The sequence below is a fragment of the Manis javanica genome, chromosome 13 (genome assembly GCF_040802235.1).
Source record: "Manis javanica isolate MJ-LG chromosome 13, MJ_LKY, whole genome shotgun sequence".
NCBI lineage: Eukaryota > Metazoa > Chordata > Mammalia > Pholidota > Manidae > Manis > Manis javanica.
In genome coordinates this window covers 49,543,672-49,570,413 of record NC_133168.1, presented here as the reverse complement: position 1 = coordinate 49,570,413, position 26,742 = coordinate 49,543,672, and the positions used below count along the sequence as shown (strand labels likewise).

The window sequence follows — 26,742 nt, the reverse complement described above, 5'->3', positions numbered from 1 at the left end:
TGACTATATTCTCCAGGTTGTACTACTATTCCTGTGACCAGCCTACATTGTGATTCAGAATTTTCATGCCCCTTTATCTCCTTCATCCTCCCACCCACCCACCGCGATCCCTCCCCCATGGTGACTAACAATCCCTTCTCAGTGTCTGTGAGTCTACTGCTATTTTGTTCATTCTGTTTTGCTTTGTGTTTATATTCTACAAATAAGTGAAATCATATGGTATTTGTCTTTCTCTGCCCAGCTTATTTCACTGAGTGCAATACCCTCTAGATCCAACCATGTTGTTGCAAATGGCAGGATTTCTTTTCTTTTTTTTTAAATGTGGCTTGCCCCTATTTTTTTCTCTCTGCTTTCTAATATAAGACATTCTAGGCTCACTTTGTACTTTTCTCCCCTTAGACTTGAAAGAATCCTTTCCTTCAAGGACCCGTTTCTCCTTTTAGTGGCAGATTTTATTTATACCAAGTTCTGTCTACTGAGTGTTCTTATTGCTCCTGAATGTTTTACATTTTTTTAAAAAACTACACTTAGTTATTTTGTAGAATTTCACATGCGAAGAAGAATAGTATAATGAATCCTCCCATCCAGTACTCACCACCTAGCCCAACATTTATTAACCCATGACACGGCATGTTCTGCCACCACCCAGGTCCCTATTCTGTACTATTTTGAAACACAGCTATGAATTATATTCTGTCATCCATAAATATTTCACTATGTATTTCTGAAAGATAAAGAGTTTTTAAAAACACATCCACATTACCATTATTGTCATAAACTAAAGTAACAATTCTTAATTTGAAATATTCAGTAAATGTTTATACTTCAAATTGTATCACAAATTTCATGTTTTTTTTTAAACGATTTGTTTGAATCAGGAACCAAATAAGGTTCATGCATTGCGGTGGGCTGATAGGTCTTTTTTTATATATATAATTTTTTTATTAAGGTGTTATTGATATGCACTCTTATGAAGGTTTTACATGAAAAACAATGGTTGCTACAGGCTGATATGTCTTTTAAGACTCTTTTAATCTCTCCCTGCTTCCCTCCTCTTTCTTTTTTCTCTCCCTCCCTGCCTTCCTCTCTTCTTTCACTACGCTTTCTTCCTTCTTCCCTTAAAATTTATTTGTTAAAAAAAATCTATTTATTAAGAATTTTACTCCCTCTGACTAGTTCTGTCCGTGTGTTCTTCCTTGTAAATGGGTTGACTGTAGATCTATCAGATTCAGGTTCATTTTTTTATCAAGACTGTTACATATATGATCATGTGTTCATGTTATCAAGAGACATGGTTGTCTTTCTCTTTTTGTGATATTAGCAGCTGCTGCTCATCCTTGGATACATTAGTTTATTAAAGTTTACAAAATAATCTCATTTATTCTTTCTTTCATTTATTAAGTTGAATACTTTGTTTAAAAAAAACTTTCTCAAAATGGTTACTTGTTCCTTTTATTTACCAGTTTTCAGTGTTTTATTTTTTTGTTGTTCCCTGACAATTTCACTAGTGACTAACTAGTGTTGTTTTATTTTAATTTTCTTGTAAAACTAATGTTTTAAATCATGGATTTAGATAAACATGACATGACCCTAAGACAAACTTTCCCATGCATAGCTGGTAACTTTTCTGCTCCAGACCTAAAATTGTCTGTTTCTATAAGAAATTCTGGTTCCACTTAGTAAAAATGCACTTTTGTGACTATGATCAGGACATTTGGAGGATTCCCTTCTCCAGATTGGTCATTACTTAAAGTCTTTTCAGAGGACAGAAGTACATCTGTATTTTCTTTTTTCCATGTTGAGAATAGTGGTTCTCGGGATACAACAGATTATATAATTTGAATATCACATTTGCTTTATTCTCCACTAATGCATAGTATTCCCAGAATAACAATACTAATCCTGCTATTAACAATATGATTACTAGAAACCAGGTTAAACTTGTTTTTCTTTTCTTCAGTTGTTTGTATCCTTGTAGCATATCCCAAAAAGACTGTGCTTAAGATTGTTTAAGGTAGTTATTCTCCATACGGTGAAGCTACCAATTGCATAACTGGTTGGGTTAATTTGTTTCATTTCATCTTTAGTTTTTAGTGATTGCTTTTTTGACATTTAATTTAATTTTGTAAACATGTAAAATATTTATGTGGCCCAAATGTCTAATTTAAAACAAGATGGATTAAAAGTTTAGCTTCTGTTCTTGAGTCATTACCCTATTCTTTCCCTGTCCTTACAGGTAAATTTGCATTATAGGCAAACTTCTTTTTATTTCAACTTTATGGTTTATCCTTCTATTCTTAGTTGAATGATAGACCCCTGTACAAACTTTTCTTCACCTTGAATTTTTTTTTTGACTTAGCAGTACATTCTGAAAATCACTCCAGTGTAGTATATAGAAATACTTCATTCTTATTCATACATTATACTCCATTGTAAAGATGTATCATAATTTATTCAATGAATCCCCTAATGCTGGACATCTAGCTTGTTTCCAGGTTTATTATATATTCACAAGAATTTGTTTTCTGCCTAGTAGGAAAAGTAAAGGAGTATGCATCATTTGGCTTCACGAGGTGATCCACACTCCCAGACTATCCTTAGCAAAAGTATCTTTTAAACATGACAGTCTGTTTCTCAACAGATGGAAGGGATTTTAAGTGAGGAATAGTAGAGCCTGATTAAACAAAATAAAGATATTGTTCACTTAAAAGTTGTTGATTACAGTAGTAGAATAAAATATAAATTAATTTCTACTTCAGAAACTCAAATAAAAACTTCCTCTCTCACTTTATTCTCTGCTTAGCAAACTAATTTGTGCTAATTTACCTTCTTGATTTTGTTCATGTCATGCCCCAAGTTTATGATCTTCCTCTTTCTACCCCTTTGTTGTTCCGTGTTTATCAAGGGATCCTTAACCCATGCTTTGAGGTATAGTTTAGTACCTAACTTCACTGTTAAATCTTTCTGGATTGTGATCTTACATTAGATAAAATATATAAAATCATCCTTTAAATTGTTAAGATGCCATGCTTTTGATAATTGTTATCAAATGTATCCATATATTTGTGTATGTAAACATTTATCCATATGTTTTCAAGAAGGCATGGACATGGTTCAAGTTCTCTACAAGTCCTCTCAGCATGGCTAATGAAGTGAATATTTATATTTACCACTCTGAGGCAAGTGTCTAAGCAGATAAAACCTTAAATTTCATTTCTACTCCATGCTCCCTGCTTCTGTAAATAAACAAGAGGCTTTATGTAATACATTGTTCTCTGTTGACCTCATTTTATATTCACTTTCTTTTTTTTACAGCATTGAGCAGCCTTTGTTAATTCTTTATGATTTTTTTCCAGCAGATTCAAATTTATCCTCTTAAGTTTGGATATCAGGTTTTTGTAACCTTTAATGTGCTTAACTTAGAAAATATAGCTACTTCATTGTCTTTTGTGTACCCTCTCTATCTCAGAAAGGAGGCTCTGTAATTATTCATTTATTGAAAGACCTTTATGAAGAAAATGTCATGATTCCTGCTTTTCATACAAGGAAATAGGTTGGAGAGATTACATGGCATGTTAAGGTTTGGCTTCAGTGACTACGCTTTTAAAACCAGAATATTTTCTGAAAGACCATGTTAACTCCACTTAATGTTCCCTAAAGGCATATATGCCTTTAATTTAAGTGTAAGTTTTAAGTGTTTGTATTGGAAATATTGACAGCTTGTCTAGAATAGCTTGGGATGTTATATAAGTAAGATTCTGGTTTATTTGGTCCATCATATACAAAAGAGAATTAATAGCATGCCTTTATCTTACCTTAGAGACTAAAAATGTCCAGAGTTTCTTCAGCAATTTTTCAGATCATAGCTTTGAAATAACAATCATGGCAAAGCCTATATTCAAGAAGTTGTCCTGTATTTTAGTGGTCTTCATTCAGTACCTTCTGGATTTTATGTTTAATACAAGTACGTTCATGTTTCACTACAACTTTGTCTGATAGCAGTTCTGTGCATACTAAAAGCCAAAAACTAGGCATAGAGTTTGCTAGGGAATGGAGTGACTGGAGGAAGCTGAAAGGATGGTATTCAGGAGTGAGTGAGGAACTGAAAACCTAAGGCAGACACACATTTGTACAAAATACAAAAATAGGTGTTTAGGGTCAGGATCCTGAGTTGTCAAGAAAAGTTTAAATTATTGCTACTGTTCTTCATTTAAACAAAGAAATATTCAAAAACAAATTTGAAAGGTTCCTAAAACTCCATTTTAAAGTATTTGTCTTCTGGAAATGACAGTGAATGAGATACTGTAATCACATTTTTACACATGGTAAGAAATGGATTTCCTAGGAGACAGTAAGAAAAAGTCATTTGTGGAAACTGACCAGGAAAGAGTAGATTCTCTGGCTTTCCAAGTTGAAGCTAGAGTGACCTGATGTGTAAAATAGTCAAATCTGTCATTACTAATAAAGTGCCTAAGGGGCCTGTGGTTTATTAAAAGACCTACGGAAGAGGGATGCAGTCTGGGAGGGCACCTTGATTAATTTATGGAGACACATGGGAACCTTCTGGTCAAAGGTAAAGAACTTTTCTTTTGCCAAAATTATACTGCCTTCTCTCAACCAACGAACCGGATCATTCAGTCTCTTAGCTAAGCAAAAATGACAGGAAACCCTATAAATATTTAAAGCCGCTTCTGTGAATTAAACATGGGGATAAAGAACTCCGTTCATTAAGCACAATGTTAAATATGTAAATAAATAAAGCACGTGACATACATTGCTAGGTAAATCAAATGTTTGAATTAATACTATTTCAGGTTTTTCTAAACATTTATCATAGGTAGTGCTTTAAATAATTATATTACATGTGTTTTGCTTATCAGACCAAAGGCAATGGATTTTAATGAAACAGAACTTTTTAATTTTTGTAGTAAAATGATTGGTAAATAGGATTGGTTCAGCCCTTCAGAAAACAATTAACAGAACTCTAGGCCAGGCATGAAAATGTGAAGAGTTTTCTGTGATTCTAAAAGTGAAGCTTAGTGCAAATCACAGGAAATTGGGGGAGCCTCGAGCCAGTGGTCCTGGACCTCCCTGAGGTTGATTCTGAGCTTTTCTCCCTACAGGGTGCGTCTTCATTCATTGACTAGATTGGGACAGGACACCTGCAGTGTGGCAGGCCTGTGGCACAGAAGGGGTACAGATGTGATTAAGACATGTCTCCTCTCCTTGAGAGACTCACAGTCCTACCTCAATACCGATCAACCTAGATTCTTTCCTGCCTACTGTGGTGGATAGAGAAAGTGGAGCAGAACAGAATGGTTGCTGAACTGAGGATTTAGAAGATCTGAAGTAGCGTCCTTATTGTGTTTATTTAGTCTCATCATGAGCCTCAGTTTCCCCACCTAGGACATGCTGTAATAATTCTTATCCTGTTGGGACTTCTGCAGAATAGAATGAGAAATCATTTCTCAAATATAAGTATTATCCTTATCATTTTTTTTCTTACCTTGTAGTATTTAGGAGAAAAGGAGAATCATGAAATCTTGAAACTATTGAAAAACTTTTGTGTAAAAAGGTAGTAACAATACTTAATACTTTTTGAGTGCTTACTATATGTCATTTGATCCTCACCACAATCTTATAAGGTAGATTCTCTTGTTCCCATCTTGCAGATGAAGTGACTGAGACGCAAAAGGTTGTGTGATTTACCAAGGGACACACAGCTAGTAAGTGACAGAGACAGGGTTGCCACCTGCAGTCTGGCTCTGCAATCTCAACCCCTACACCACAAATACTTATGCTGGAAGTTCATTTAGGCTGTATATTCAGTAGTATCTATGGCTTTTTATTTAATGTTCTCATAGGGAAGAAAAGTGTATTACAAAAATTTAAGAAAGACCCTGTTTGTCCTACAGTGGACTCTCTTGAGACTGTAGCAAGTTCTATAGAAGAAGGTTTTTAATATCCTGGGACAGCTCAAACATTTTGGTCTTACAGTACTTTTAGACTCTTAAAATTTATCGAGAACCTCAAAAACGTTTTGTTTCATAGTTAGAAAGGGCATTGATGTTGAGGGCAGTACTGCCATGGCTTCCCATGCTTTGTCGGAAACCTCAGTTATGTGGTCTTCTTGTCAAGAATTTGTGATTTCATATTATTGGAGCATTCATTGTCTCCTGCAGATTACAGGTCTTTGTAAGTTTGCTGTGGCTTATCCAAGAATGATATAGAGAAATTTGGATTCCATGTAAGTTTTGAGGGAGATGAGCAAGTCTGGTGCAGAGTGATTTGGGAACATAAAGAATTTCTTGGGGTTGAATTCTGTGGAAGCTTGTCACTGACCTATGCTCATGGACTATGAAACATGACTGTGTAGACTGAGGAATAGTTTTTCATGATAAACAATTAGCGAATAATGTGGGGGAGGATATTTTGCTTATGTTAGTTATACCTGTGGATATTGACCATATTAGAAATTAAAATTGAGAAATATATAAACTTCAGTAACTCATTTAGAACACAGGATTACAATTAACAAAATTTTCATGAAAAATAGTCATATTTTCAAAAATGAAAATTAAGTGTGCCATGGTTTTACATGTAAGCAACTCTCTAACGCCTGGCATAGTAGAAGTCAATTGGATTCTCATATTTCCCACTGCATTCAGTCTGTTACAATAGCATTTGTATTTCTAGAAAACTCCACTGTATAGTTCTAAGTGAGTGAATGTGAAAAAGGCAAATAATGTCACACTACTAATTATGAAAATAACTTTGACCTCTTAGACTCCTTGACTGGGTATTGGGTACCTCCACAGTTTCTTGGACCACATTTTGAGAACTGCTGCATTAGCCCATGTCTCTTATAATAGTTCTTAGAGCATGAAGTGTTAATGTTGTGCAAAAATTAGCAAAGTAAATGGAATAAAAGGGAATCATTTGAACATTTTTGGCCATTAAATGAGGAAGTCAAGGGTAAACCAAAAAAAACCTTGATAACAATTTTTATCAAACCATTAGAGAATGATCATTATTTTAGTAATTGGTAAATAGTGGGACCATAATTTGTATTACATACATTAGAGAAATTCATGTTTTTACCTTGTAGTACTCTTTAATTAACATTAAAAGAGGCTGAATAGGTAATATGTAATATTTGAAAAAGGCAAAAACAACAGAAATACCACCTATTTGCCTATGACAGTAGTATTTCGGAGTCATATCTCTGTGTGTGAGTTTATATATTCAGTGATAAAAGTAATACTTAGAGCAACTACGCTGAAGTGTTTGGGAAGTGCCAGGCGTTTAAACCTCACAGCAGCCCTCTGACTTAGGTAACCTTCCCTCCAACCATTCCTTCTCTTCCCCACCCGCTAGCCATTTTACAGAAAGATTAGTTGAGCACTTGACGGAGTTAACACACAGCTAGTTAGTAGCTAGACAACTGGTAAGCACTCTGTCCCCTGGAAGTCCATGGCTCTCATTCTCTTTTCTGCTTTCCACCCTCTCCGACACTATACAACTCCTTTGTTTTTTTATGATGATAAAATTATATACATTGTTTTATGTATACTTATGCATTTATATATAGATGATATAATACACATATGAGTGTCATGTTTCATATTATAATATTACAATAATAATGTAGGTAAAGGGTGCCTGGTACGTTCTCAGCACTCACAGCTACTGTTCCTCTTTGTCGTCCTCTTTCACTTTATCTCCCTTTTCCTCCCCATGGTTTGTCTTATTAATCTTCCTTGGTTCTTGAAGGTGAGTTAACTGGAGTTCTATTTCTCTTTTGGTTTCGCTGTCTCGTTTGTCCCCTTGGCGGCTGGTATTATTAGTATTCCTTGTACCTGGTCGGGTTCCCTTGCCAGACTTCAGGTATTGCACCCCCAGGGGCTTGGGGATCATTGGCAGGCCAGGAGGGCTCTTCATTCTGACTAGAGAAATTCTGCCATGATGTTCATTGTCACTGATCTGAGTATAACTTCTTCCTATAGTTACAATTTTGTCTTCATTTGCTTACAAGGGGGCTGGATACTATAAACCTTTACTTCATGGATGATATTTATTTTAGAATTTCAGATTGCCGAAAGACAAAACAGGCACCACGAGGATTGGTGACCTAGCACCCCAGGACATGAAGAAGGTTTGCCATTTAGCCCTCATAGAGCTGACTGCCCTCTATGATGTACTGGGTGTTGAACTGAAACAACAAAAAGCTGTAAAAATCAAAACAAGAGGTAATTTTGAAATTAAAAACAGTTGGATGATTTACTTCTAGTGTAGCAAGGATGAGCTTCGCTTTTTATTGGTATTCTTGGTGGGGGGGATACGTAAAAAATCAGCCAACACTTGAATACATCTAAAGTTCATATTCTGAAACATCGCCTGCAGAATTTTGAAACTTGATTAAAATGTGTCGTCTCCTAGATTATAGAAAATAAAGGTGCATAATCAAATATTTAATTACCATAGAAGGAAAAACCAAATCTAGGAATTTTGACTCATATCCTTTCTCCTTTAAAAACTATATATTTAAAAAATACATTTGATACATAGTCTTATTTCTAAAATAAAATCCTGAAAAAACAACCTTAAGATGGTTTATCCTGATTACTTTTGTTTACTTGATGGGAAATACGTAAGGTAGTTATAGTCCCATTTTTCATTTACATTCTACTTTTAACTATTTCGCAAAAACATTCTTCCCTTCATTAAGAAAATAATGCCATTGTGGCACATAATACTACTAAGCTCTTCTCATCATGAATACGTGTAGTTACTTTTCTTTTTATAAGAAGCTTGCTTTATGTATCATATAAACAGACTTTCTTTTTTATAATAGAGAACAGACACCTTCTCAGTTTTTGTTTTTCCTAGATGTTATCGGTCTGGAAATCCACATAGTTCTCTATTGACAAAGCTTTACTGTTTAGGAGTCTCTGACCTCTTGTTTAACTTTAAAGGCATGTACTAAAGAGAAACCAGAAATGAGGATTATTGAGTTGCTATGGTAACATTAGCAAAGACAAGTGTTCACCTGATTTAAGTTTTAGAGGCAGATTCTCTGTAGGACTGAATTGTACCTTTCCTCCAAGTCTTTCTCCCATGCTGGGCCCCAGAAGACCTCATTCTGTGCTCAGCTCCTCTGAGAATTTTAGCTTAAGAGTTGAGATGGTAAATTTCTGAGTTAAATGGTACTTGTAATTTTCCAAAGTCCATTATGGATAATGGAGACTTCAGATGCTATTTCAGAAGCTCATCACCAAGGCTTCTCCAAATATAAAATAGGAATATTTAAATAACTCTGACTCAGTGCTCAATACTTTTAACATGCTTTAGAGAGGTTTTTATGTTATGTTTCAGATTTGCATCCTAGCAGAGAGAAATATTAAGCCATTCTCATTAAGAATATCACTATTAATAGATATTATTTCCATCTTTTTTATATTTTTTGTGTCTTTTCTATTATAAACTAGATTCTTGACATTCTTGAAGATAACATATTTTTCTTAATTCCTAAACTAAAAGCTATTTACTGGGTTACTGGCATTCTCTTGAATGCCGTCCCTGTTGAGTGTCACAGTTTCCAATGTCCTCATACCACAAGATAATCCCCCTTTCCCTGTTCACAGATGATTTCTGTCTCCCCTGGTGGTGATGGTTCAGTTCCTGTGCTAACTATTCTCTCAGTGATGAGGTGGGGTGGGATGTGCTGGGTAGAAGCTATGCTCACACCTGACTGAAAGCATACGATTTTAATTTAGAAAAATTATAAATTATTACCTGTCATTTCTTGAGTTATTTCTAAATATATAAGGCTCTGGATTTAAATTCAGGAATACCAATTATCTACTGTATTTCCTAAAGAAAAACATTCATAGAACAAGATCAAAATGTTGGCTGATTTCTCAAGAGAAAAATATTTATATCCTGTATTGTAGAATGTTAAATGTCAATTAAGTATGGAAGGGATGAGTAATATTTGCTTTAAGACAGAACTTTTAATTTCACTACATTTAATAAATTATTTGCACACTCCCATAGCACTCTACTTCTTTTCTACAGCAGTTTATACTTTTCTAATTGTTTTCTTGCTAGATTTCTCTATAAAGGCAAGTTTCCTATTGCGATGTGTACACCTAATGGTTAGACAGTGTCATTGACTAAGTAGATGCTCAATAAGTAGTATATGATTAAATGACAATATCAAATCTGATTCTTTAACATTTTTTCATTAATATTTTATAGATTGATGGAAGTGAAGAAACTTTATTTTATTTTTTGCAGATTCTGGCCTTTTTTGTGTTCCATTGACAGTATTGTTAGAACAAGATCAGAGGAAAGTACCAGGAACTCGAATACCTTTGATATTTCAAAAAGTAAGTGTGCCTGAATGGGTCAACATAGAACAAACTTTAGCTAATAGTATTTTTTTTTTTTTGCATTCACAGTATTATAGTTTTCCAGTTGTTATGCTCTTTTATTTTGTACTTTGGTTTTCTATTCAGGAAGCAAATTTATTTCAAGGGCTCATAATTTTTATTTCATGGAGATGCTTTCCGGGTTACTACTATAGCTGTGATTACCTGGCATCATTTTCCTGTCTTATTTTAGCTAGCTTTGTATAATTGAGATTTCAGTACAGTAATATATGGGAGTGGAAAGTGCTTATAAATTTCTAGGGAATTGAATCCTTATAAATATTTCATGCCTGTATGTATTTCCCAAGCTTTCCCATTTACAGTGAAGATGTCCAATTTAATTTACCAGTTCCTACTTCCAACGTAGGCAGAGAAATCATAAAGCAGAATTAGAAAATGATTGCTAAACTATCAAGTCACTTGTATAGTCAACACCCAATTATTCATAATGGATTATCTATGGCAATATATCAAATTTCACTCTAACCTCTGAGCCATCATCGTTCAGAAACATGGTATCTGTGATAAAAGCCAGACAGTCGCAGTGAGGAAGCCAGGTCAAATTGGTTATGGACTACCTAAGCTGTAGCTTTTTTTTTTTTTTCAACAGTCCAGGCATACTACTTGTTTTGGAAAGTTCTGGGGATAGTAAGAGTGACAATAGGAATTCCCACAGTTGAATGGCTCAACAAACCCCTCCATACTAGAGCTCCTTCTAGTTGGTGCTAATTGTTCCCCTATTCCAAACTGGTCATTTACCTGTCTTACCTAATAAGTTCTGATTCCTTTATTCATTGTGTTCACCAGTACATCCAAACCTCTTTCTCAGTGTTTCTCCTGATGAACTTTATTCTACACAGTTTGTTCTACTCAGCAGCCTCTGTAGCCACTGCCTGTAGAACCTGTATCTGTACAGATAGTTGTCCATAGTACCTCTGATTAACAGAGAGAGGCTAACCAACGTAGGCTGTATATTCAAGTTCTTTTAATGTCAGGAAAAGGTATGAGTTACTATACAAAGCAGGGATCTCAGCAAATATCCTTTACAAGTGTATTTGGGTTTTCTAGAGAAAGAGACCAGTATGATATTTATATCTGTATATATCTATATCTATATATATATAGATATAGATATATACAGAGAGATTTCTTTTTAAAGAATTTGCTTATATGATTGTGGGGACTGGCAAGTCTGAAATATGTAGAGCAGGCCAGCAGGCTGGAAACTTGGGCAAGAGCTGATGTTGCAGTATTGAGTCCAAAACCTGCAAGCTGGAAATTCTGGCAGACTTTCTGTGCTGCTGTCTTGAGGCAGAATTGCCACTTCTTTCAGGAGCCTCAGTCTGTGCTCTTATGGCCTCCACCTGACTGGGCGAGGCCCACCCACATTATGGGGAGTCATCTGCTTTGCTCAAAGTCTACTGATTTAAATATTAATTACATCTAAAACATGCCTTCACGGCCACATCTAGACTGGTATTTGACCCAACAGCTGGTCACCCTCACCTTGCCAAGGTGATACATCAGATCCATCACTGCACCAGCAAAGGGGAAGCTTTGGTCTCCACAAAGGTTCACTGGTGCCTCCTGATCAGGTTCAGATTTGCATCCAGTCCCTGGTCACTTCCTCTTGAAACTGAATTCTATTTGTTTAGCTAGTTATTTTACATGTTTGGACCCTTCAACATTCTGGAGATTCAGGCTGCCCACCAGTTTGAAGTCATTGGATTAAAGTATTTTTGTTCATATAAAAAATAAAAGGGAGAATAAAGAATTTACTATTAGATAATACTCATCTGTTTACATCCTCTCTGAATTATAAGCAAAAAATTACAGTGATCTATCATAAAAATATTTTTTGATTTATCAGCTACCAACTCAATTAGGGATTCCTTCAATGTTATAGAAAGGGAAGAAATGAAAACTGCTGATTTGAATAAATGTTCATTACTAGTCTTTAGAGGACTGTATTTTCTGTTATTGAGAAATATACCCCAAAAGGGCTTTAACAAAGCTAATCTGTGAATTTTATTTGTTATCTATTTTCACTCATAAATAAATATTTTATTGGGTATTTATTGTTTAAACCACATTCTCAGAAAGAGTTGGGAAAATAGAAATATTCTTAATTTTTATCTTTGGAAAAATTTTGCCATATTAGGAAATTCTAGTCTCATTATCAAACTAACCAGCCAAATCAAAGATATTTTGTGACAAAAAAGTCTGACTTCATTTTCAATTCAGTTTAAAATTCATATTCATGTAAGAATGTAATATCTGTTTTGGGAAACACTAGAAATTTTAATGATATATTACACAATTATCTTGTAAAATAATTACTAAAAGCAGTATGATTAAAATATGTAGATCAATATAATTAATTCCATTTTTATTTTGTTTTAAAAATAAAAGGGAACCTGTAAAGCAAGATATAATAATACACTATAATGTAGCTAAAAATGTTATTTTCAAAGTGAGAAATATGGGAGAACACAACACATGGCATTTCTTCAGACAATATATATACATACCTCTACTGAAGCTAGTATTCATCATTAGAGAATAAAACAAAGAAATACAAAAATTCAGAAATTACTGTCATCCAGTTATTTAGAAATCATCAAATTTTCCTGTGTATTTAATGAAAGCAAAAGGTATATACTGCTAAAAATTAATTTGCTTCAGCACCTAGCATATAATTTTACTTTTTGTTAAAAAAACATTTAAACATTTTGTAAGATGAAATAAAATGGAAACTGTTTAGACATGAGTCAATTTTGCATTTGATAAATTAAGTATAAAAGTTTAAAAAATATATAAATATAAAATAAATATAAAAAATAAAATTTATTTAATAAATTTTATTTTAAATACCTTATTGAATGATGCTCTTCTAATCTAAAATTATTCATGTAAAGGTTTCTTTGCTGTGGGTTTTTTATCCAGTGTAAATTGAAAAATGTGATCTTGGAAAACATTCCATTTGAATTTCTAAAAATCATGTACTCCTTTTACTGGTCAAAAATGTTTCTCTTTTCAGCTAATAATAAATTCCTGGGAGAGTTTTGGGACTACTCTTTTCTTTATTCTTACCTGACTCCCTCAAGATCAGTGCATTCTTTGGCCATAATCCAGGGATAGAAGAGAAGTCATTAAAGAAAAAATGCCATATCTTCCAGTATCTACTCACTACAATATATCTAAATTTAGAACTTCTAGACAAAGGTCAAAAGACCTCACCTCTTATGCCATGCTTTGCTCCTAACAGACACTTTCATAAGCCAGGGAAAAACAGCTTGTTGAAGTTTGTAGAGCCTTGGTAAATCATTAAGGGAGGTTTCCCTGGAGGGGAAAAAAAGTTAAAATTTTAATTCTTTTGTCACTCTGGAAGATTTTTTGCCTTTGCATCTATATACAGCATTATAGGAAGTTTGGGGATGAGTGAAGATTAGGTCTGTCTTTCATAAAGTAGGAGAAGACTGTTGTGACAGATGGTGGGTGATAGAAAGGAAAACCTGTAGGGTGCTAATAAATACTTTATATTTAAACTGAAGACTAGGCAATGGATTCCCTTAAAATACAGTACACCCTATGAAGGCTTTGTGTACTGCTGGGGAATGCATATTCCAATTTAAAGATTATACCACCGAGAAACTAACCACTCTTTCATCATCATCCTAGCTTCCAACACTATGTCACTGTAATTTCTCCATTTGCTTTATTCTTGTGGGTTTCTGCCTTATTTTTTAAAAAGCTGCTATTTTAACGGGGTTCTGGAGATAGAGCTGTATGTATTCACTGGCATTAGGTATGATTTATATGAACTTTTTATTTAAGTTTATCACCGAATGCTTAAAAGCTTAAAAATGAATATTTGCAAACAGGTTTTTTTCTTCATATCATAAGTAATTCTTTCTTTGAAGAAACCAAAAACAAGATGTAAATGTGCAAATACTAGAATTTCATAAGATTTGATTGCAAAAAAAATATGTTTCTGGAAAAGCAAAAGAAATAGATGATCTTAGTTGCTTTTAAGCAGTGAACGTCTTCAGTCTGTTTGGAGCACCACATCTGTTGTGTGAAATTATACACTGCTGCTATGAAGGAAAATAAGACCCAACTTTTTCTAAGTTATAACTGAAGTTTTAGTACTTATTGGCTTAAAGGATAGTGCAATGCTATTCAAAACTATGTGAAATCCAGCTTACATGTCATTGTAATCAGTTTTCATTTATTTGTATGTGAAACAGATGTGAAATTTGGAATTGTACCTTTTAAGAGTAGCCAAATAAGAATGTCCTTCTTTCTGTTTATACATAGCTGATTTCTCGAATTGAGGAGGGGAGTTTGGAAACGGAAGGCCTCTTAAGGATACCTGGAGCTGCTTTTAGAATTAAGGTAATCTCTTGGTTCTACTAATGTAAAACTTTTTTGTTTGATTATACTTGGCCATTTTAAAAGCTAACTTGTCCTTCCCCCACTTCTTCCCATTGTTATTAAAGTAGATAAAATATAACAATAAAAGCTCTTAACATCCAGTTCATATTTAGTTTTTCTTCTGATTTTGATAAGTTTTAATCTCTTCTGATTTTAGTAAGTTTTTATTTTTTTCAAAATCACCAAATTACCTGTAATAATATTAGAATTGATCAAGGAAAATAATTTTTAAACTCTATATTTTAAAGACATAAAATAGGAGTAAAAGTGACTGAGCAAAAGACAAGAGTAGTTCCATCCTTCTGATGAAAAGAGAACAGAATGAGTCAAAATATTAATAGGGGACTGGTGGTGGATTTAGTAAGCATGAGTAATAGTAATTGAGTTAATAACAAAAAGGCGGGATGATAAACTCCACCACGTGAGCAGAGTAGGGACCTGGCATTAGTCCCCACACATCATTAGTCTTAGTGAGCTGGCAAAATAAGACCTTTCCTGACTTGCCCGGTTCCCTGTCTCATTGGCCCATGGGAGCCTGAGTCTGGCTTGTGAGAGAGGCAAGGTGATACCCAGACTTCCCCTCTCCCCTCCCCTCCCCTGCTCTGTTTACTCTCCAGAGGGCACTTCCTTTCCACTGTCCTAGGATGCTGTGTGTCCTCCTCCTTTCTCTCTGTGGCCCGACTTCTGCTCTGGGCAATAAAGCATTCAGTGGATGCATGGTAAACGTGGAATTACCCTGCAGATGATGCATAATACGTATGCCTCCCAGAAGATGTACTTTAAGGGGCTTCATACTTGGAGTTATAGCACTCTCTGGTAAATTCACCTAGGAAAAGTTTTTGGTTAGCAGTCATTAACAATCTCCTTTACCCTATCTTCCAAATTCAGCTTTAGCTCTAAACAAGATAGCACAAGGCACCAGCCACATCTGGTATATTGTCTTCCTGAATTTGCAAATCCAAGAGAAAATAGGATAGAGGGACGGGATATATTCTCTGTTCATTTCCTTAAGACCTATTTTATATGAAATCTTTAGAGCTGGATCAGAAAGAAACGGCTCCCGGTGGAAACATGCTCTCCTCGCCTGAGACTTAGCTGTGGCTCTGCCAGGATGGGAATTACTATTCATATATCCCACAGTTTACATCACCTGTGTATTTTGATAAGCTTCGCCAATGTAGAATGCTAGTTTCAGCCTTGGTTCTTACTACACAGTGATCTCAGTTTAATTGAATTGGAGTAACCAGATATACCCTGCTCACAAATTTCATTGATCTTGTGTCCTCTGGATTTGGTGTCTTGTGCACAGAGGTCCCTGAAACTGTTTTGGTCTCTTGCAACTTAGATGAGTTGTCACTGTCTCACTTGACTCACTAACACCTATGGCGCTTTCACCACCAGTTAGTCATGGACATTGTGTGTGATTCTGAGATAAGTTCTATTCAGAAGTACATTCTCTTACAGAAAAAGAACCCCTCGGAAACAGGTAACTTTAATATGACTTCATATACCCATATCAGAAAGAATACCCCTTCTCAGTTGGCTGTTTGCAGCATTCATTAGCAGAATGTGGTGGTCAATTCACAAGAGTCACAAACACATTTACTTTAATACACAATAGGGAACATAATGTGTATTTTTCCATTCTGACTGGAGACCTGGTAGAAGGATGAGTTCAACTAAATGTAATTTCTAAGGTCAACGAAGTGGATTCAGCTGTCTTGACTCTTCAACCCAGCTTGTTGTCACATACCAAATTATGTGGCAGCTGACCTGTTATAAATAATTTAGGGATAATATGCAAAATTTGGGTTGTCTTTCTTCTCCTCTACCCCCCAAATTTCTTATACTGCTCTCTCCATCCCCCTCCTTCTCCAAGCACCCCCCCACCCACACCTGCCATCTCCCTCCCTGTTTTTATCCATCTCTCCTTACCCCACACTCTCTTCTAGGCTCGCCTTTATCTACTTCACCGATGAACAAAAGTAATTGAGGTAAAAGGTGGAATTTTGTTGGGAAGAGAAAGTGTTATAAATTCACCTTACCAGAACAATAAGAATGTTCTTTGGGAGAACAGTTTCAAATAAGAGAAGGAAGTGACAGAAACTTGGAAGGATTTCTAACCTAACAGGATTTATACCCCAGTGAAAAAGCATATAGAAAATAGTAATTATGAAACTCAGTTGATTTATTACTAATAATTTGGCACATTTTGTGGAGTCCTTGAGGTAAATGCACTATGTATTTCTTATTCTATATGGACTTACTGTTTTCTGCAGCTGGCAGCAGGGTGGCTATATCACTTATGGCCTCTGCATTTAAGGTAGATACATTGATGTATTTTCATGCCTCATTTGCTATTGAATTTGGTTTTCCATTTCCCAGAGGTGACTAATCAGAGATAGTCTTCTGCTTTAAGCCTATAGATTGATTACATATTTTGTTATGTAATATACTTCTAAATAATTGAAAAAATAGACTTTTTAAATGATTTTTTTAAACATTTAATGATTTCATTATATATAACATCTCCCCAAATTGAAATCCCCCACTTGGAATGAATATTTTAACTCATCCTTTAAGTAAATCTTTCTGCATAAGGTTTGTTGTATGTTCAGGAAAGCATGTAAAGTTTTTAAAGTTTTGGCCTTAGGTATAATTTTTCCTTGTTAAAGTACACTTGGGGTTGAGGGCGTGGTATTTTTCTGACTAACAGAGAAGCGTCAGTGGATAGCTCTTTCAGATGTCTTCTCTAGAGAGTAGAATCTCTTATAAAGTGGTAAGTATATCATACTCTCAGCAGGAAAAGAACAAACAAACTTACTAGGAGCTTTTTTTTTTTCTTCTGCCTTTCAGAATCTTTGCCAAGAACTAGAAGCAAAGTTTTATGAAGGGACTTTTAATTGGGAAAGTGTCAAGCAGCATGATGCATCCAGCTTGCTCAAGCTCTTCATCAGGGAGCTGCCCCAGCCGCTGCTTAGTGTAGAGTATCTCAAAGCCTTTCAGGGTGTCCAGAGTAAGTGTCGACCCTCCTGGAAGCAATCCTTGGGCTGGTGCACATTAACATGCACCATATTAATTGTTTTAATGACATTTGCATCACAAAGAACATAACCAGATATATTTGGATAGATGTATTGACTCGCTGATGTCAACGGGTACTCATATGCTATGCGTTATTTTCCTTTTTCTTTATAAACATACATCTCTGAGTAAATAACAATGTTCTCTTTGGGTACAGATGAACTGCATGCCCTTTAAGCAACACAATGTATCTCTATATTAAAACCTGTCTTTTATAGTAGAAGGAGTCATGTAAGATCTCTGATACATTTATCTTGCCAAGTGTTAAAGCAACACTTACTTGAGAAGCTGTGGATTAACAGTTATCATAAAAGCACAAGGAGATGTGTCAGAGCCTGGGATTATTTCCTGAAAAAGTTAACGTCCAAAATTGTCGTTCAGGAACATGGAACAAATCATGTGGCTGCCTCATTGGTAGAGGGTGACACACTTCTTATGTCTTGCCATTTTGAGGTCTTGGGTAAGCTCCAGATTAATTACTCAAATAGTCCTCCATTCTTTGCCAGTGAACACAGATCTTATAAGGTTTTTGTGTTGGCATAATTGTCCCTTTTAATCCTAGAAGCCATCAAAAAAGGAAAAATGCCATTACCACATTCTAGTGACCATATATTTAACTTCCAAACTGGGACACTTTTAAGAGTAAAAGAGGTGCGCCATTAATGATTATGATGAGTTAAGCATTCATCGTAACTATCTCAGGCTATTCTAATTATTTTTCTTGAGATATAATTGACATACATAATATTAGTTTTAGGTGTACAATGTAATGATTTGATATTTGTATGTATCACAAAATTATCACCACAATAAGTCATTAACATCTGTCACCATACATAGTTGTAGATATTTTCTTCTTGTGATGAGAACTTTTTAAATCTACTCTCTTAGGAACTTTAAAATTGCAATATATTTTATTAACTACTGTTGTCATGTACGTTACATGACTTATCCCCACAACTTATTTTGTAACTGGAAGTTTGTACCTTTTGACTCTCTATCCATTTCACTCATTCCCATTCTGTGCCTCTGGCAACTACCAGTCTTCTCAATGTTTATGAGTCTGTTTCTGTTTTGTTCATTTGTTTTAGATTCCACATATAAGTGAGGTCATATGTTATTTGTCTTTCTCTGTCTGACTTACTTCACTTAGCATAATGCCCTCTGTGTCCATCCATGTTATGAATGGCAAGATTTCATTCTTTTTTATGGCTGAATAATATTCCATTGTATTTCAGGCTATTCTTTAAGCATATAATGTTGAGATAATTCCCATGTATGAACTTGCATCATAACTCTTCTCCAGAATTTCTGAGGGGGAGACACGATGGGAATCATCTTCTGTTTAAAGTATTTTTTAATGGTTGAGTGGTGCTATTTTGCATACATTCTTTGAATGTGGATTAAAAGACCATATTTATCCCTGAAAAACAAATTCCAGAATGACTTCAAATATCCATGACTATCAGGTGAGGGCTACCAAAAATGATGAGTGTCAATGATAATGTACCTCGTCAACTCTTTCACTGCTGGTTGGTTTTCTGATTCATTCCACAAATGTTCATTGAACACCTATTGCATCTCAGCTCTGTTTTACACATTCCTATTGGAATCGATGGATTTACTATGTAGTTTGTTCCCTCACCATTGAAAGAAACAAACTTTGCTGTTACCCTGACACCAAATCATGGAAGTCCAATCTTCTCTCTCTCTTCATTGGGGAATAATTATCACACAGAAGTTAAAAATTATTTCCAAAGCACTGTTGTGTGTCTGCAAACATAAGGCTGCTCGTCATCTGATCAGAGTTGGAAGTGAGCATTCTGAGAGAGAGAAAGCTCTAAGGCAGCAGCTGCTTCTCCCGATCTCCCCCAGACACACTCTCAACAAGGCTTGCTGCTCAGTTGTTGTGTCTTATATTTCACAGTGATGTTTATGCCAGGGAACTTTCCTTATAAAATGAAAAAAAGAAAGTAAGGGAAAATGTTCTGTAGAGAAAAGAGTTCAGATGTATATAATCTGTCTGCAGATCTTCCAAGCAAGAAGCAGCAGCTACAGGCTTTGAACCTTCTCGTCATCCTCCTGCCTGGTGCAAACAGAGACACACTGAAGGTCAGCTGGGTTCATGTTCATGCAATATCCCTCAGAACTGACAGAGTAATTTTTCATTATTTGTGGCAAAACAATATGATGTTATCATGGAAATGTTAATAGTAGTCTGTAAAGAAAGGACCTGTTTTTGAGGGCAGACAGTGAAAGTCTTTAACTCTTTATTAATTTATTCACTAGGTTAGTCAATATTAATAGTATTATTAGGTCTTTTGCTTAATTTGTGCTATGATATTTCTTACATCAGAATAGATGATTGAGGTTTATTTCGTAATAGAAATATGGGTGATTTTTAGTTTTTCTTTTTGTTTTTTGTCATTTTCCAAATTTCATTTAAGGAGTATGTATTAGTGAAGTGAAAAGTAAATTTGTAAAAAGAAAATCCTAAAGCTCACTAAATATAACCCACTGATACCCAAAGATGTTCAATTTGTTCATAGTTCCAAACAGGAGAGTTTAAAGTCTGTCATGTTGATGATTTCAAAATGTTTGTTAGCTAAAGACAGACCAACTCAAATTCTAATTATTTCTCTCAGGGCTTCCCCTGAGTTTCTGATTTATTTCATTATTTCAAACTGATTTTATCTAATATTCATATGATTTAATAATATTTATATAATGCTATAAATGTTACAGGCTTTTGTAATAATCAGTGGATTGTTATACGTTGATTTACTTTCCTAAATGGCAAAAGTTTATAGGGTAGTTGTGAAAGATTTAATTATAAACTTTTTTAAAAGAAAAAGAAAACTTTAAAAATGGAACTTAGAAAGGGTATTTACCTTAAGTTTTGTCATTGCCTTAGAAAAGTTTTTTAATGAAGGTAAGGATGGAACCCTCGCCTCTCTACACCCTACTTTTTTTCTGTTTAAAATTAAATATCATGTCAAGAAAACAAAACTGCCACTTGGTTGATCTTGGAAAATTTTTCCTGTACCTCATTAAAACTCCTTGAACTGAAACTAGGTGAGTCATAGTTCTTTCATGCCCATGAAATAAATGTTAACTCAGCTTTCCTGGATGAAAAGAGTTTATGAGGGTTATTAGAGTAAAAACACTACATTGCTAGAGGAGAACTTCCCAAGTTATTCTCTTTATTAAATCAAAACAAAAACAAAAAACAAAAAAACCTTTTGCTTCATTGATTGCCAAATGAATTACTGAGAAGGCAACATTTGGTTTGGTTTGGTTTGGTTTTCGAGTCAGAGACTGACTCCAGAAAGCATTATATTCAGACATTGTATGACCAGGACTCCTGTCTAAGGAAGGGTGTGTAGATTGTGGCCAAAATAGGGACATGTGGCCCAGGACAATGTGGAACTGGTATTCAGGCAGTTCTCTGCTTGTCAGCCATGCCATTGACACAGAGCTTCAGCTTCGCAGAAAGAGGAACTTACTCCATCTTTTCCTTTTCACATAAAGTTGCCTGTCAGTGTGATGGTCCTGTGAATGACAAATATAAGGTGGGAATCAAAAGACACATGATTTACTTGAAATATGCCTGCATTCAAATGAGTTCAAACACTGCGGAAGGAAACACTTCTTCCAATGTGGTTACTATTGGGGGAACTCATTTTTGGACTTCACTTTCAAAGTCCCAGGCACATTCTTTTAAAAAGTCTCCTTAAAACTATTTTTTTGAACTTGTAGGGTTTAAAAAAAAATTTGTTTGTTTGTTTTGCATATAGGGTTACTGGGAGCACAATTTTATAAATAAGATGAGAAATAGTTTTTGAGGGTAAAAATTTGGAAAATACAAACAAGTAATTTTGCTAATTAAGCTTTAGTAGCCTAATTAGCCAGTTCTTATGAAGGTTTCAAACATGAATTCTAATAATAGAAGCATTGAAGTAAACATACCGTATGTACAAGAGAATAAACCATTTAAATTTAGTTCTGTAAAGGAAAAGGGGAACTCCATCACAAGATAATTTCAGGAAGTTTAACATAAACTTCCCTAATATTTCCAGTCCTAGTGTCAACCCTTCAATTGCCATTTGGAGGGATAAGATCATGTAGTATGACTTTGTAGACTATTTCTACATCACATCTAAGAGTCAGGAGGCACCGTGTTAAACACCATGTCCTAGTTTAAGCCTGAAGTGAGAGACACATACATACACATACACTCTAATATTCTGATAGTAATATTCTGGATAACTTTATTGCTTGTGCACACCACAGTTAAAGTGGCTTATTACCTGATCTCTGTAATTTACATTTATGAAGATAAAGATACTGGTTACTGAATAATTATTCTGATCTGTGGAACAAAATTAAATATTTTTTCCAAACTTCACCAATTAATCTTTTGTCCTTATTTCAGAAGGTATTGTTCCTGTAGCTTGGATTACAGTTTAACTTTCTGAGCACCCTACCAGAAATTAAATAGATAAATATCATTGTAAGTCACTAAGGTTATGCCTTTATTTTGTTTCACATTTTTGAGGTCTATATAATGGCTAAACTTGATTCAAGATCAACTTAGTGCTTACAGAATTTTTTCTCCCCGAAATCCTGTGAGAAATGAATACAGATTTTTTTTTAATTTTCCCATTCTGGTGTAGTCTATTTGACCTTTTTTCAGATAGGTATTTTAGGCTAAATATGAGAATGTGATTCTTTTATTTCAGTAGTTGAGAATTCAGAAACAAAATCCAGATAGACCTGCAATGAAATTCCTTCTCTATCATTTTCTACCTATATGACCTCCAGTAAGTTCTGTGCATTCTTTTAGACATTGTTTTCTCATCTGTAATACAGGGATAATTATAACATCTATCTTAAATAAGGATTGAGATGATCTCTATAAAATGCTTAAAATAATGCCTTACCTACAGAGAACACTGAATACCTGTGCAGTTATTGTTGCTATTGTTCTAGGCCAAAATTAATTCAAGAAAGAAAGCTTGAGAATTTAAAGCCTTCAACTCTATCAAGGTGACCTAAGCTGCCTGTGGCTTTTGTTGAGGGTAGGCAGAGAGGATATGTGAGTGTTGGCAACACAGGTGGGAAGTAGATAACATCAAACTTAGAATGAACTTGTCTGTTCTGGTGAAAAAAGTTCCTTCTCATTCTTTCATTCATTTTTTTTTTTTTAAAAACACCCTTCCCTTTTCTTCTCTTCATTCCCCCCACTTCCCCATCACAATCTTCATTTTTTAAAAAAAATATTTCATGTCAGCTAGCTTTTGAGCACCTTAAAGCAAGTGAAGCAGAGGTTAAATGAGCCTTTTTAAGGGGATCTTTTAATGCCTAGAGATATAAGTACAGCACTTCCTAAAGCAAATGAATATTTGTGTGAAGGTTTAAGCTGCTTTTCAGTGTACTGTGGTTCTGGTAGGCTGGCAGTCCAGCGATTCCCCACTTCTCTCCCCACACCTCCTAATTCTAGTGTGTGGTGTCTGTGCTCATAGTGCTTAGTGATAACAAAGCACCACCTTGGGGTGTGTTCACCAAATGGAGAAGCTTTGATCGCAAGGCCCGTTGGAGGTGGCTAGCTTACTGTGGTTATTCACAACTTATTTTTTTAACTAAATAAAAGTCATGTCTGCTATGGTGCGTTAATCTCTTATCTTAATGTACAACACAAATCTCAGAGTTATTTCTGTTTTAGGCCCTGCTTGAATTTCTCCAAAGAGTAATAGACAATAAAGAGAAAAATAAGATGACAGTCATGAATGTAGCAATGGTCATGGCCCCGAATCTCTTTATGTCTCACACATTGGGTTTGAAGTCCACGGAACAGAGAGAATTTGTAATGGCAGCTGGGACAGCTAATATCATGCATTTATTGATTAAGTATCAAAACCTTCTGTGGACAGTAAGTATACATTTTTTAAACTCTGTTAATGGGTGATGATATCAAGACTATAAAGTCTTTTTATTGTCACTTTTTCTGTAAAAAGGTAACTAACACAGCTGATTTCAATTGCCAGCCATTTAAAAAAGCTAATGTCCATTTATTAAATCTCATTTTTTAAAATGCCAGCATTATTTCATTGTTTCAATTTGGCAATTTCTAAAGTGTTTTTTGCTAACCTAATTTCTGAGGATCAGTTTTTTTCCTGAATAATTGCTGGAAATTTGTCAACTCTAGTTTGTTGGTGAGTTTTTCATTCTCTTGACAGGAAAGGCTACCTGGTTATTACAAGGGTAGATTTAGATAAGTGGCCGCTAGAGGGACCAACTGATGAAGTGGTGACCCCCAGTGCCAGTCACCTTAGGCAGTCTCTAATCTTGGCATATGAGGCAAAGAAGATGGCCACTATGTCCTTGAACTTGACCAAGCCTCTTTTTGAACCTTACACAATGGGTGGTAAATTGCATCATGTGGATGCTCTGTACAAATGGCGAATGAGTAATATGCATTTTTTTCAAGATTTAATGAATAGAGTACATAAAATGGCATAGTCATATCAAATAGATAAACCTTTACTTCTCTCCAAATTTAAAGATAGTAATTTCTGTAGTTTAAAGTGGTGCCACTTCCTGTTCCTCCCCAAACTTAATTTCATTTCTCCATAGATTCCCAAGTTTATTGTCAACCAAGTGAGGAAGCAAAACACCGAAAATCAGAAAAAAGATAAAAAAGCCATGAAGAAATTGCTGAAGAAAATGGCTTATGACCGAGAAAAATATGAGAAACAAGATAAGAGTACAAATGATGTAAGAAAAGCTTGGAGATATGTATTTATACACATTTTAGTATCGTTTTTAATATCACACACAACAGAGCTCTGTATGTTTTTGTAGTATGATCTCCTACATACTTACTAGGCCCTGATACTACTTATAAGTTAAAGGCATCGATAGTAGGAACTATACTAATACTGCTAAGGATCAATATTGGCAGTTGATCAGGTGTTGGTGATTGAACATATGAGCTGTTGATGGGCAACAAAGGGAGACGGTAAAACCAGAATGTCTCAGTGTACACCCACCCACATCCATAAACAGAGGACTCTGTGGAGACTCCTGTTTCTACGGAATGTGAGAGAGCTACTGAGTGGAGCGTCCCTTGTGTGAGCCTCTGAGCTTTTTAAAAATTTTCTCATCTACAAAATGGTGAAGAATAGCTAACTCAAATAGGCTAATAGGTCACCGTTTGATCCGATGCCTAGGGTCCTTCCTGGAATTTAGTAAATAGTTAAAGATTCTTAATTGGATCACAAGGAATTTGGAAGAGATTCATGTTAGAATGGAGAAAACGAAAATATTTTAAAACAAGTATCTAAATCTCACCATTTACAAACTGCTGTAAAAATATATTAACTGGGTTTAAAATAATGAAATATACGTGCAAATACATTTATGAAGTGAGTTCCAAAGCTCTAAAATAAGATCATGAAGTGAAAGGGTTTCTATTGTTCTATTTATGTTGAAGACACCCCCACCTTCGCCACCTTTGAAGTTAGTCAGTTACATGCTGACATCTTGTGGAACAATATGGAAATGCAGTTATAAGCTTTTGTTTTTTTCTGCTTTGGCCTACTTAAGGATTCAGTGATTGTTAAAAAATTTTTTCCCTCTTATATTTATTTTTAGTGTTCACTCTTACAAAATAACATTGTAGCATTGGACATCTTTGTAGCATTGGACATCTTTGGTCAATTTTTAAGTGTCTTTAGAAACAAAATTTAATAAAGGGAAATTGTAAGTAGTGTATATTTTTTAAGAAAAAGCTTCCTAGGCCAGAAAGGATTTTTGAAATAATAATTTTTAACTGAGAATGTTCTGCTTCCTCTAAAATCATTATAAATATGTCAATATCTTTTTGTTTTGTAGTCCTGTTGATTCAACTTTACTCAGATGACTTTATACCCTTGTCTTTTTTGACAGGCAGTTTTAATGAGATACTCTGAGGCACTGTATGTATGTAAGGAAACATTTATGTTGTACTTTTAAATAATAATTCCTTAGATAAAATTTAAAAATTATGTTTTTGGAGATGGAACATATAAATTTGTCATTTACAGAAAAATAGTATTAACTTAGATTTCTTTAGTTTGTAGTCGGAGTTAATTAGATGACAGCTGTCTGAGAGCTATCTCTGCCCTAGTTAGAAGCTGTATTGTCATTTTGAGACTCGGGATTTAAATTTGGATTTAAATTTCAGTTGTATCGTGTATTAGCTGTCACTCACTCTCCCTGAGTTTTGGTTTTCTCTTCTGAGAAATTTTACGATTCTTTTCACAAAATGCTACTAAGGGCCTCGTTGGTGCCTGATGGTAATTGAAAGGGAGCCAGGGCTGGTGCTCACGCGTGGGGAGCTAGGAGAGGGATGTAGAAGCGTTGAGCTCAGAGGTGTGTGATGGAAACCCCAGCTGGCTATCCGCAGCTACAAACAGGAAATGAGTGTTAGAGAGGCTTTACCGGGAGCAGAGTTGAGATGTAAACACAGGTAGGTGTTGTTCAAATAGCAAATGGAGAGAGTTCTAGCAGAGGAAGCACTCTGGCAGAGTGATAGTGCGTAGGTGACCACAGCTCACAGTGGAGGGTCATTTTGGTTGAAAAATTTAAGTCAATAACCAGAATTGTTTTTGGAAGTTATTGTCATTTTATTAGGGAGAATAAATATATGCAGAAAATGACAGAACAACAAATAAAGTACAAGATAATGTCATATATACTATGGATGTGTCATGAGTCACTAATTGATCGGTTTTCTGCATAGCCT

The 26,742-nt window shown here is 34.9% G+C and overlaps 1 protein-coding gene across 6 annotated transcripts in view; it reads left to right on the top strand.

Annotated features, from left to right (window-relative positions):
* Positions 1-26,742, top strand: part of ARHGAP18 (Rho GTPase activating protein 18) — a 162,133-nt gene that overhangs the window by 119,474 nt on the left and 15,917 nt on the right. For all 6 annotated transcript variants that reach the window (XM_073219599.1, XM_073219603.1, XM_073219598.1 and 3 more), the window contains 7 exons: positions 8,084-8,249; positions 10,300-10,391; positions 14,754-14,831; positions 17,727-17,886; positions 19,984-20,066; positions 23,680-23,886; positions 24,591-24,731. In XM_073219599.1, the coding sequence (XP_073075700.1) occupies positions 8,084-8,249; positions 10,300-10,391; positions 14,754-14,831; positions 17,727-17,886; positions 19,984-20,066; positions 23,680-23,886; positions 24,591-24,731 (927 nt within the window). The remainder of the gene's footprint in view (positions 1-8,083; positions 8,250-10,299; positions 10,392-14,753; positions 14,832-17,726; positions 17,887-19,983; positions 20,067-23,679; positions 23,887-24,590; positions 24,732-26,742) is intronic.